This window comes from Pseudonaja textilis, chromosome 8 (genome assembly GCF_049901715.1).
Source record: "Pseudonaja textilis isolate UNSWEBS1 chromosome 8, rPseTex1.2, whole genome shotgun sequence".
Classification (NCBI taxonomy): Eukaryota; Metazoa; Chordata; class Lepidosauria; order Squamata; family Elapidae; genus Pseudonaja; species Pseudonaja textilis.
The window spans coordinates 23,728,552-23,741,793 of NC_141997.1; the positions used below are offsets into that span (position 1 = coordinate 23,728,552).

Genomic DNA, 13,242 nt, shown 5'->3' on the forward strand with positions numbered 1-13,242 from the left:
AGGGATATAAATGCAGTTGAATTGCAGCTATTAGCACATAACTCCCAAATAATATCCAGACTTTATTATCTTCATTTGATTCCCCCCAAAGCCACCTTTAAGGATTAAGGGGCCTCAAGAAAGGCCTAGGATTGGTGGGGACAAGAATCAGAAAATTGAATAGAGATGATCTCATTTTACATAATATAACTTGCTTTAAACCATAATATAATTTGTTACGTTTGGGGTTTGCATTTTGTATAAATCCACCCAATATACTTTATACTGCAAGTCTTATTGGGCAAAAAAGTGCAGGGTAACAATTTTTGAACCAAGGTACCTCAGTTTAGAGACTATGTCCAAAATCTGGGACCCATGACGCTGTATGATTGAAATTTGGAAAATTTCTGATCACTTCAGCTGCTGTAGATCAGATACACCCGCTCCATCCTAGCTGTCTGGAGGCAGGTAGACTAGTCCCAACATCAGTTGCTGGAGGATGGTCAATTGTGATCAGGGCAGCAGGAAGTCAGAAGTTGCTTCCACTGCTTTTTTGCTCTTCAGTATGGTCAATATGTTTAGTAAGAAAATATATCTGAAATGATGACCCAAAAATGTCAAGGGCAGAGGTGGGCTTCAGCTGATTCGCACCAGTTGTTAAAATTCTGTGAACCGGCAAATTCCCCCCACTAACTGGCCCCACCCCACCCGTTCCTTATCACCCCGCCTCCCGTCCTCTTATAGCCGCTCCTTTTCTCGCCTCGTCTGCTTTGGCTGCTAGCTTGCCTTGCTCAGAGTCTTCACCGATAGGTAGGCTAGATTCACGCCCATGACCCAACTGCCCTCTGGATCCTTCCCCACTTGCCTGCCTTCACCCCTGGCCTACCACACAGCACCTGGCCCTCAGCTGCTTTCCAGATCCTTCTCTGCTTGCCTGCCTTCGCCCTTGGCCTACCATGTGGCGCATGCACCCCTTGCTGCTTTCCGGATCCTTCCCTGCATGCCTGCCTTTGCCCCAGCTACTCTCCAGCTCCTTCTCTGCTTGCCTGCCTTCGCCCCAGCTGCTCCCTGGTTCCTCCCCCACTTTCCTGCCTTCGTCACTGGCCTGGTAAGTTGCTGTCATGTACAGGGACAAAGGGACCAGGTGGGAGCCGCCTTCTCCTCCCTCCTTTGGGCAGTTTTAGAAAGAAAGGGCTGGGAACTTAAAGCCAGGCGTGTCCCGCAGGCCCCACCTCTTTTCACACACCCCCATCAGTAGCTCTGGGCTGGGCAGCGTTTTGGCTTTCCTGGCTGGTTGTGTCCCCTTCCCCGAGCCTCACGTGCCCTTCCCTTCCTTGCCACACCTGGTGGCAGAGAGGAAGCCAGATTGAGTTGCTGCTATTCGACCCCCTCCCCTAGCCCGCATATCTCCCCTGCCTGGAATTGCCTGCTGCTGCTGCTGTCAGCAGAATAGGGGAGGCTAGGGGCTGCAAGGTTGCACTGCCGGATCTCTCCAGCCCGCCCACCCGCCCAGTCAGTTTATGGGAGTTTCTGGCCTCCCAGCTGCCACCCACCCCCTGGAATGGCAGCGGCAGGGAACATGGGATCACCCGGTAGCAGGGAAGGAGAGAAAGAAGTCATCCGGCCTTTCTCCCTCTCGCAACTGTGTGTCCTCCAGCCGGCATGACAGCAACCATGTGTTACCAGTGCTTCTGCTAGTGTGCCGAGACATCAGCTTCATTAAGATGAGGGGGAGGGCGGCTGTGTAGATCCAGCCATGCACTTTGGATTGCCCACTGCCGCTGCCGGCTGACATCCCCTTCATTGCCCAGAGTTCCCTAGCAATGCCCATGACATCTCCTGGCTCTAATGGTCATGTGCAAGCTAGGTAAGTAAATCTGGAAACGTGTGCAATGTCATTAGAACAGAAATTATAGTTAAATGTATGGCAGAAAGTAGAGTCTGGGTGTGGGGTTGAATGTGTATAGTTTTAGAAGAACTCTCTCTGTGTGTGCATATGTACATGTACATACACATACAGTATAGTACCTAATGTATATTTTTGTGTGCCTATACACACTCTATAATGTGTAATGTGTATGTATACATATGGCATATATACATTAAATAGTATATTTTGGATGTTCAGTAGCAATAAATAGAGGGAAATTTTGTTGAGGCCTTTGAGGCGATTGGCTGGGAGGCAGGGCCGGGTGTGATGAGTGACGTCAACTTGGCCATGACCACCCAATCACATGACCACCCAGCCACACCTACCCAGCCAGTCCTTAGGGCAGAGAACCCATTGTTAAATTATTTGAATCCCACCACAGGTCATGGGTTGTCAAGTAAACTATAATTGATTTAATCAAAGCATTGTGTGTGAATATAGTCATTATGACTTACTGATAAGCAGCATCAGCATAGAGTATATGAGCTCTTCCAGCTGTTATTTTCAGTGACAGTAGAAAGTAGAACCAGCATTTTCACCTAATCAAATGGTTCAGTTGTTTGTAATGATGACATAATGTTAAAAAAACTTAATACAAACTTTAAAAAAGATATAGAGAAGAAATGATTAAAGAATTGTAGGACTCTGCAAGTTTTGCTTTAAGTTTGTAACTGCTGCTTAATTGCTGCAGTTAGAAATATAAAAAACATAATTTAATGCAATTCTTGTTGAGTATTGTAAACATGCAATATTACTGTCATTTTTTATCATTCATCAGTGCCCATATCTCTTTTAGTAATAGTAACTCAGTACTCATACTAATACAATTTATTTTTTAGGATTTAATTTTAGTCTTTTTAAATCTAACCCAATGGCCTTTTGGACGAGTTCATCCCCCTCTCAATCCAGTAGTGAAGGTATTTGTTTACCTATGAATGAAGTGGTGCATCACTTCTTGGAAATCGCTGATGGCTTTCAAATTCTGATCAAATAACTTATTTTAACAGTATGGAAACAGAAAGATTAACATGCACGTTGAAGAAAAATAGGCTACATTGATTTGTGTTATAAAGGCTGATTCTTTAAACACTTACAGTTTGGATTGTTTAGTTCTTTTATCTTCTGTGCACTTATCTATTGGCTTTCAATTGTTGCTTGATTTATGACAACAAAAATTTAGTGAGGGTGCTTGCTGGCCTTGATAGCAGGTAGAAGGAACTTGAGATTGTAAGTATTATCCTTTTAAAGAAAACTTTGTTGATGGGAGTGTATTTTATTAACATATAAGGGGTCTCTTTTTTCCAAAATTCTTTCCAGAGGATGTGGCTTATTTGTGAAGGAGCATGACTACCAAAGTACCAATTGTCCCTTTGTTCTTAATTCTATTTTTCTTCTTTAGTATTTCAAAGCTGGAGCCTTTTCATCAATTTTTAAAAACGCAGTGTTAGGAAAAACAAAACATTTTCATTACAGATATGATATCTATATCATCTCTATGATCTCCCATAGATTAGCAGAAGGATTTCTTCTATTTAGTGAAAGTTATCGATAGAAGAGAGGTTCCCGTTGTAAAGAGCACCAAGAGAAGGGAATATCTGTAGCTCAGGGTTGAATTGTGGAGCCCTTGGTGCTCTCTGAGGTTGGTGGTTTGCTTGCAATATTTCATTACCTGTCTGGTAAGAAGGGAGGAAAACTCCTCAAGAGGAAAGCCATACCCCCACCAACACTGATAGGGCAAGCTACTGTATATTAACAGGAAGAAAACCCCACTATCAGTAGCATTGATGATGTTTCCTAGTTAGGTAATGAAACACTTTCAAGCGAACAGATAAACTCCAAAAGCAGCAAGGACTCCACAATAGAAAGCAGTAAGGAAGAGACTGCTTCCTTCTGTAACTTCCTATTCTAATTTTCATAGGTTCTCCAATATTCCAGAGGAGATTGTTAGCAGGTGGGAATAGCATAGGAAATTTCTGGTAAATATATGCTTCACAGTCATGTTTTCAATAGAATTGTATAGATCTTTAAATCCAAGCCAACAATTGTATAAATGCTAACATTCAGATTTTCTAAATTTATTTGAAACAAGTTTTTTCATGTTAGTTTTCTCCATTATCGGATCAGAGAATTTTTTGGAACCTTCCATGCTACTTACATGTATTGTAAACGTACACCTTCCTTGCAGCCAATCCCCACATATGTGTGCATGTATGCAATGCATGCAGAGATAAGTCGAGAGATACACGCATACACTCTGGAGTCATGCAGTTGGAAACACAAGTGAATTTCATTTGTATTTAAAAATAATTATGAAGTTGCCACATGTCTTGATTAATTTTTCATCTTATAAAATAGAATTATTAAAAAGCAAAAGCTCAGAGGCTTAGATTTTATCAAAGTTGAATCTAATTCGCTTAGGGTTTTCTTTTTACTAAAGCACTTTGCACAAAAATATACATCCTGGAATCCTTAATTCTGCATTTCTGTTACAATTCTGGAACATTAAATCCTATCACCTACTCAGGATTTGGTTAGCGATTTTAGTGGAAACACACTCATTGAAACAGTAAGCAGGCATGAAAGTACTTTGCGATTGCTTTCTTCTTGAAACTGAGAGTGACTGACCCAAAATCATTGAGCTGTCTTTATGTCTGAGGGGGACTAGATCGAATTCATAGTTTCTGCTTCCTAGTCTGTTGTCTTTCACTACTAATCCAAACTGGATTTCTAATTACTGGTGTATTTTTTTCCTCTCTTTTACCACCACCTCTCCACCCGTAGGTGGATACGGGCAAGAAGAAAAGAAGTAAAAGGAGACCTTTTTTTAGCTTTGGAAACAGGCCAAGAGAGTTGATTAATCTAGTCAATCCTGCTTTGTATATCACAGATAACTGCAACTATAGACAATTTAAATGAAAGTATTTTACCCTTCTGTGGAATCTATTTTGTGCTCTGGTCTTGTCAGGCTCCGAAAACCAAGAAAGACATGCTAAGGTCTTCTAAGCTGTTTCCCTTTACTGTTCTTCCCCTATAGGCAGAAATATTGCCAAACTACTAAAGCAGGCCATATATTCTGAAAATTAATAGCAAAAATTAATAATACTCTTCTTACCACACAAACTACAGTACCTAAACTTTTCTGTCTTTTGATCTTCTGGAATGCGCACCGTTCCTCCTGGGAAAACATTCCAACTACAGGTCTACCTTGTAGAGCTGACAGTTCTTAGTCCCTGAATTGAATAAGCTACTTTTTTTAGGTTGTAATTCCATTAATACTGTTCAGTGAGAGCTATGTCAATCTCTCGCTTTTTAAAATCGATGGAATATTTAATCTTTGAACAAATCTTATCCCTAATTAGTCCTGGCCCTGAGAATTGATACATAAAATATTGATGCCTAAAATTAATTTGAAAATTCAGAATAAGCTCTACCATAAAACCTTCTGTCACAGGAAATTTGTTTTATAGTTTATTGCGACTTGTATATTGCAAAACACAGGATTCTGAGCACCTCACACATTGCAGTAGAAAGAAAAAGTTACCATACTGTTAATGAAAAGCAGCAGTAGTGCTTTAGAATCTATGAGTTCCCATCATAATATTTTAACAAATTTAATTTCAATAAAATAAATTGAATTCCAAAGAGCCAAATGAAGTGGGCATATCCACAAAAGTTCAGGCCTTGTTTTCCAAAGGAGATGAAAGATGTAGAGTCTAAGAACAGAACAGAACAGAGTCATTATACTGGGTCCTAGGAAAAGAGAAAAGAAGAACAGAGCATGGGATGTATTGGAAACAAAAACCCCTTATCCCTTATTCTCAGTATGTTCCCCCAAAGAAAAAAATGTACCAGTTCTAAATTAAGCTGTAAAAGTGTGCGAGGGGGGGGATGGGACCCTAAAGATAAAATGGTCTTAAGTTCTGTACATGTGTTAACATTCTTTAGATTTTAAAACCAGTGCCAAAACTATTATAAAAATTAGTGGAGTAGTAACTTTAATATTTTACAGGTTTCATCTCTGAATGATTTATTTAATTTCATTGAACTCTCTAGAGAAGTGTTTTGAAACGAAATGCAGAGCCATATGAAGTTACTTTTAGGCTTTAGATTTCAGCCTATATCACTCAAAATGCTGCTGCTAAATTGTTCTGTTGTCTTTAAAGGAATGGATGAGAATTAACGTGTTTGAATACAGTTGTCTAATGAGAAGCATGGCATGATTTTGTTTTATGTACTTGGCTGAAAAAAAGTTCTTACATTAACTAAGCTTTCCTGTTTTCTGGATATGAAGTATATTGTCTTCAGATTAATTATATACTTTGATTTGTACATGTGCTGGTATTGTAATTTCTGATTTCTGACTTGCTGAAGAAATTAATTTGTAATTTGTTTTATAGCTGAGATTAAGAAGGAACCAAATACAATCCCATCAGATGATGTATTGATTGTGTATGAGTTAACACCAACCGCTGATCAAAGAGCTCTTGCAGAATCTCTTAAACTACCCCCAACGTTCTTCTGCTATAAGAATAAACCTGGGTATCTGAGTGAAGATGAAGACGGTAAGGAAGATTTCTTGAAAATTATTTGTCTTTTACAAGATCCAAGAATAAGAAAGGATAAACCCTTGTCCAATATAACAAGGTTTTATTTATTCTCATGCTTTTCTGCATCAGTGTGCTCTTCAAAAGAAAGTTATCTGAAGATTTGGGGTGAAAATGGTAACACTTGCCCCATTCTTCATCTCCCTCTCTTAAAGGAGGTAAAAGACAAATTCTAAATTCACCGTCAAACAGCAGAATCTGATCACCCAGTTTTCCAGGCTGGCCTGAATGCCAGGCTTTGGGAAGTCTGATGAGCATAAGAAAGTGTGAATCTGGTCCCAGAGGTCTGTGGGTCCTTGAAATTTATTGTGGCTTTGCACTTTCTGGGTACTAGTGCAGATGGGTGCTGTAGCACAATTACAGCTTTCTTTTCAAGAGGGAAGAGCATGAGCTTGTTTCAAGTCTGATCATATGCAGACTGAGAAAGCTAACGCACCTCCCTTGCAGCTCGAGCTGGAAATCTTTCTGCGTTATAAAAACTTTTGAATGCTGGCTGTACATTTTTTTCCCCTGCAGCAAGTTCAAGGACAAGGGTTTATCAGTTGGAAGTAAAGAACCTTGCCAAGTAACATTGTTTTGAACTGTTAGAGAGCCAGCCTTTCATTTTAAGAAAGCAGAAACCGTGTCACAACTCTTCCACCCGTCAAAATTTTAGAACAAAACTACATCCCCAAGATAATTTGTCTTTAACTCAATTGATCTTGGCCCTCCCTGTTCCTTGTCCTCTTTAAACTTTGTTTCATAAAGCTTGCCACTTGGTTAGCGCTGAATATCATCTATCATATCATACATATTGAAGCTAGTTTTGTTAGTGATTAAGGGCACCCAGACTAGAAGACAGGAGACTGTGAGTTCTAGTCCTGCCTTAGTTATGAAAGCCAGTTGGATGACTTGGGGCCAGTAACTCACTCTCAGCCCAGCTCACCTCACAGGCTGGTAATTGTGAAGGAAAATAGGAGAACAAAGAACTATGTTCACAGCTTTGAATTATTTATAAAAGTAATAAAGGCAGAAAATAAAATGGACTTTCGTCTGTCAGAAATCTGGGTCCCTGCTTGGGTGGAGGGTTGGACTAGATGACCTAGCAGGTCCCTTCCAACTCTCTTAATCTGTTATAGCCAGTCAAATTTTGTTTTTCTATTTCTATTTCTGAAGAAAATACAATGATAAGGGAGACTGTTTGACCATCTGTGGGTTCTCCTTTCCAATGTTCTTGAGCTTTCTTTGTTGCTGTGATTCTGTTTTTATGTGCAACAAATCTTACCATGTGTTGCTGATTTTGTTTAAAGTGATGTTTTGCATGTAAACTTAAGTTGCAAGTTGTTGTATCACACTCTGTTTATTTGTTTTCATATTTTAGATGAAGACTATGAAACAGCTGTCAGAAGGCTTAATGGAAAATTGTATTTAGAAGAACCTAAAGAGAACTCAGAAATAACGAATATAAGTAAACAATACTAATCTAATTTAATTATTAATTTTATAGTTTCCTAGAACAAATTAGGGAAGAAATGTTGAACTCTTCTGATAATTTTCTGCTAGAGCACAGATTTTCAGAATGAAATGGCAATTGGAAACTAAGAAAAAGGGAAATTTAAATTTATTGTAACTTTAATCTTATAGAATCTATAAACTTATGGAATCTTATTCCACATCCATTCAGATGCAGAAAGAGAAATGATTTGAATTCTAGAACTTCTGAGAATTGGCCAGTTTTTCCATTGTACTCTTACGCTGTATGGGGGAAAGACTCCTCAGATTTGGACAATCCTGCAACAAGAGCTCTTCACCAACTGCAGTTGTTAAAATAGCTTTATTGTTCAGAATGTAGTAGTACAGAAGGATTCTGTTACTAATATTTTAGACTTTGTGATCCTTAGGAGTTGTGAGGCCTGGATTCCAAAATGATCTTTCAGGCAGTTTTGTTTGGCTACTGAAGGTCATTACAACTGAATATGTTGATGCCTAGGCTGAACCTGTATTGTTTCTTAAGTGTCTCTTAATTATTACCATAAATGAGACACAGATTTTTCTGTTCTTAAAAGAAGCTTCATCTTGATTTCCATGTGATTCTGAAAGTTCCAGATGCGCCTGTCTGCTCACATTGTTTCCAAAGTATTTGTTACTATGTTAGCTTGACTCTTATGTACTTAGCATATTTACAAATTTTATTTTATTATTCCATTTTGCTGATACTTTCTATGTTATCTGTTCAGGTGCTGTAGAACATTCTGATCCAGAGACTAGTAATGAAGTTATTGTTGTTTGGGAAAAGAAACCAACTCCTAAGGAAAAAGCTAAAGCAGAAGCTCTAAAGTTTCCTCCAACTTTTCTCTGTGGTATTAACAGTGACACTGATGAAGACAATGACAACTTAGATTTTGAGACAGAACTTAGAAAAACTCAAGAAACAAAAGTAAGTAACAGAAGAATTGGATATACTCTCCATGCAAAGTGAGTTCCTCACAATTTTGATGTTTTTCCTTCCCTTTTGTATTTCCCCTTTTTCCCATATTCAAGTTCAATCTGCTTTTATACTTTATTCTGGTGCTATAACATTTCTACCAATATAAAAATATGTGTACATAGGACTGCATTCAGGATATTTTTTCCCTGTGCTTGCTGAATGTAAGCTAGAGTGTTCCATATTCTTCTGCTAACTCAATAATTGGTCATTTACTAACATTACATCAAAAACAGAGAATTCTTATGATGTGACTTGCAAAAGCTCAAAAAAGTTCATTTGCATAAGATAATTCTCAGCATTTTTCAGTGCTTATTCTGATTGTGGAACTACTTAGTTTATGGATAACAGTTTGGATTTTTTAATCTTTTAAATTCTTTTGTACTAATGAAGATATGTAATATGAAGCCAAGATAATTGGTTTTGTACACACTTTCATTACCATGAAACATGCCTGTGTTTCAAGTGTTATCTGATGAAGTTACTTAAAGAACCTTCAGGTACATGTTACATTAAAAACAATAAAAAACAAATATGGTTTCAATTTTCAGGAATCTCAGGCAGAAGAAATAATTACTTCAACTGACGATGTGTGCTCCGGTGAGGAAGGAGGACCAGATGTATCCTGCAGTATTACTGAAGTATCAGATTCTACAACCAACCTTAGATGTACTACATGGGATACATTAAGAACAGATGGCAACTCTACTCCTGAAACTGAACAAAGCTTTAAGAATTTATTAGGAACAGATGACAAACCTGTTGATTTATCAAATAAGAAGGAATGTGATTCCAGTTCTGAAGCCTCTGTAAATCAAGGTATATTGTCTATTTGAGTATGAAATGTCAAATGTGCCATGCTGGAGAAAAATAAAAAAATAACTATTAACTGGAAACATAATTCCAAGTTCATTAAAAGTCCACATCCATGGTGGTCAAAGGGTTTTAATGGGCAGCATAATTTGATTATTCAGATAGTATGGATTTTATGCATACCTAATGCTTTAGCAGTATCCTAAGTAGTCTCAACTTATCACAATTGGGACAGGAGTTTGGTTGTAAGTCGTCATAGTTGTAAGTTGAGGCACCATGTTACTGGACCCAATTTTCTACTGTTTTTAGAGCAGTCATTAAGTGTATCACATAGACACTGGCAAAAACCCACGGGAAGTCAGAAAAAAGTGGTCATGTGACTGTAACAACCAGTCATAAATGCAATTCAGTTGCCAAGCACCCAAAATGTAGTCACGTAACCATGGGGACAGGAAGTTTTATGGTGGCTGGAACTGTTTTCTAGGCTGTTAAGCAATCTTCCCAAGGCCATTGTAACTTGAAACAATCATTAATGAACCAGTCATAAGTTGAGGATATCTGTATCTGCACTTTGGCATAGGGTTAGGGTAGCAATGTAGGATGAAAAAGAACGCTTCTAGTACATAGTGGATGATAAAATTGTACTTTTTCCTTTTTTGTAGAAAATAATCCGTTTTCCTTTGCTCTTCATAATGTATCGAGCTTGTCATTTGCTGATCTGGCTTCAAACAATTCTGGGGATTTTGCTTTTGGTTCCAAAGGTAAACTATATATCTTGTTTATCATCTGTCAGGGTTCCAAGTAATAACTCCATAGAAAGCAGAACTCAGAGGCAGACAAGTTCCTCAAAGAACAATCTTATTGGAGATATATTGGTACAAGCTGGTGAAAACTGACTCTGAAAGTTCCCATGATTTTCACCTGATTTCCCCAAACAATCAGTCACATTGTCCAATCAAGTCGCTGGCTGGTTGCCTGGATATTCTGCTTCTCTCTCCAGCCACCTATTGGAATGTCCTTAGTTCCCACAGGAAACTATTTTGTTTTGGCTACAAACCCCCATGTAACTATGCTCCATATTCCTCCTTCGTACTGTGGCAATCCTGAAGCCTCCAAAATGGCCCTAGCCACGTTCACTTCAGAGTTGGCATCATCAGTGTGAGAAAACTAGCTGGAGTTTTTATTTAAAAAATTCATAGGAAAAGTGAACTGATGTTGGCATATAAAAGCTTTAATTATTTTCTCATCTAAACAGACAAAAACTTTAAGTGGGCAAATACAGGAGCAGCTGTATTTGGAATACAAGCAGCCACTAAAGGGGATTGTGATGATGATGCAAGCGATGAAGATGTGGTACACAGTGACGATATTCATTTTGAACCAATAGTCTCACTGCCAGAGGTAAGTTTCCTGGCATAAGGTGCATTCAGTATTGCTCCATTTATTTGTCAACTATTTGTTTTCATTTGTCAGTTTTGATCTTGCATGAAATAAATCAAACGATTAAGAATGGAGCCAATTAGCCTATTGTGTTATGGGACTAAAATCTCCAGATTTTAGTCTTTATAATTCCTCAAATGTCCAGAATTCTGAAAGACTAACATGATATATATTGCTCTAAAAAAAACACTAGACTTCTCTCTCTCACTCTCTCTCTCTGTTATATATATAATACAAACACACACCCATGCCTGCAGGGATAATTGTGATTGCTTATTGTAAATTATAAATATTATTCAGACTGGAACGTGCCATCTCCTCCCAAGTGGACTCTTACCATGTTTTGAAGGAGTTAAGGAGTTTTCTTTAGTGTTTTCCTGTTTCAATAAAGAAAGTGATAGTGAATCATTCAATCTTAAACTGATTTCTCCAGTGCATTGTTGGAATTTTATCTGCTTATTCTCCGCATCTGATATGTTAGTTTAATCTGCTTCTACTTTAATCTTTGGGTTAGTTTGTGTGCTGTGTCAGCTTTCTTTAAGTTTATGTCATATGTAATGATGATAAACTATACAATTCCTCATATAGGTATTTCTACTTTGTCTTAATTGGTCAGACTTATAGATAGCATTTAATTGCAAGCTTTCTAAAAAGTCTTGTCATTCAGAGCTCCACTAAAGCTCTGAATGACAAGTGATAAAAGGCCTTATTACTCTATCTATCCTTCCAATTAAACATTGCTGCAGTGGTATCCACATTCAACATGATTATTTATTCCTGCTAGGTTGAAGTAAAATCTGGAGAAGAAGATGAAGAAATTATCTTCAAAGAAAGGGCCAAACTATACAGATGGGACAGAGAAGTCAATCAGTGGAAAGAACGTGGTATTGGAGAAATAAAGATTCTCTTCCATATGCAAAAGAAATGTTACCGAATTTTAATGAGAAGGGATCAAGTTCTCAAAGTCTGTGCAAACCATATAATCACAAAAGCAATAGACTTAAAACCCTTGAATTCTTCAAACAATGCTATGGTTTGGACTGCAACAGATTATGCTGGTGAGTATTTTTCTTTGTTTGAGATGTCTCATGATTTCACTCCTTTCTACTGCTTTCACAGCAAGATCTCTTTGCTATTATAATACTTGAATTTCAATTTCAGATGGTGAAGCTAAGGTAGAACAGCTTGCAGTTAGATTTAAAACCCAAGAACTGGCTGATACCTTCAAGAAGAAAATTGAAGAGTGTCAACTGATTTTGTCGGAAGAACAGAAGGGACACGTATCTTTTGCAGAAAAATTTTCAAAGGAATCTAACCCTGTAGTATATCTTGACATTTCTGCTGATGATGAACCTCTAGGGCATGTAAGAATAGAATTGCTTTCCAATGTTGTTCCTCGAACCGCTGAAAACTTCAGGGCATTGTGCACAGGAGAAAAAGGATTTGGATATCGAAACTCTAGATTTCACAGAATAATTCCAGATTTTGTCTGTCAGGTACGTTAAAATACTTTCAAAGACTGTTCAAAAGGAATTTAATTTTCAGTTTTATTGTCCACTTATTGCTGCATAATTTTCTGAGTTCCTCAGGAAATTGTGACTGGGAAAAAATTGGAGTTACTGTTTCAAATTTATATGTGCATTTTTTAAAAATTGGAATCAATTTAGATCCAGTACAGAAACGGTTATCAATACAACAAATATAATCACAAATTTAAAAAGCAGAAGGGAAATTCTAAACCGTGGCATAACAGAATTTATTTGAATTAGTAATGAGTAACCTTCTACCATTGAGTACTTATTTATTTTATTTGTCGAATATATATGGTTGTTGCCCTTCTCACATGAAGTGATTCTTAGGTCCACCAATAAAAATGAAAGTAAATATATCTGGAAATTATAATTGCGATTAAGCTTTTTGCCATTGTGTTTGAACAGTATTGAATCTTAGGTTTAAAAAATAATCTAAACTTTTAGCTTAAATCTTTAAGCCTATACGTGTAAAAGCAAAAC

The 13,242-nt window shown here is 37.7% G+C and overlaps 1 protein-coding gene across 2 annotated transcripts in view; it reads left to right on the forward strand.

Annotated features, from left to right (window-relative positions):
- Positions 1–13,242, forward strand: part of LOC113440756 (RANBP2 like and GRIP domain containing 4) — a 37,966-nt gene that overhangs the window by 23,977 nt on the left and 747 nt on the right. The window contains exons 21-29 of one of the 2 annotated variants that reach the window (XM_087938531.1): positions 2,749–2,826; positions 6,307–6,471; positions 7,874–7,960; positions 8,730–8,929; positions 9,529–9,796; positions 10,453–10,551; positions 11,046–11,191; positions 12,015–12,288; positions 12,392–12,726. In XM_087938531.1, the coding sequence (XP_087794657.1) occupies positions 2,749–2,826; positions 6,307–6,471; positions 7,874–7,960; positions 8,730–8,929; positions 9,529–9,796; positions 10,453–10,551; positions 11,046–11,191; positions 12,015–12,288; positions 12,392–12,726 (1,652 nt within the window). The remainder of the gene's footprint in view (positions 1–2,748; positions 2,827–6,306; positions 6,472–7,873; positions 7,961–8,729; positions 8,930–9,528; positions 9,797–10,452; positions 10,552–11,045; positions 11,192–12,014; positions 12,289–12,391; positions 12,727–13,242) is intronic. The other variant, XM_026707362.2, reaches the window with a different exon arrangement.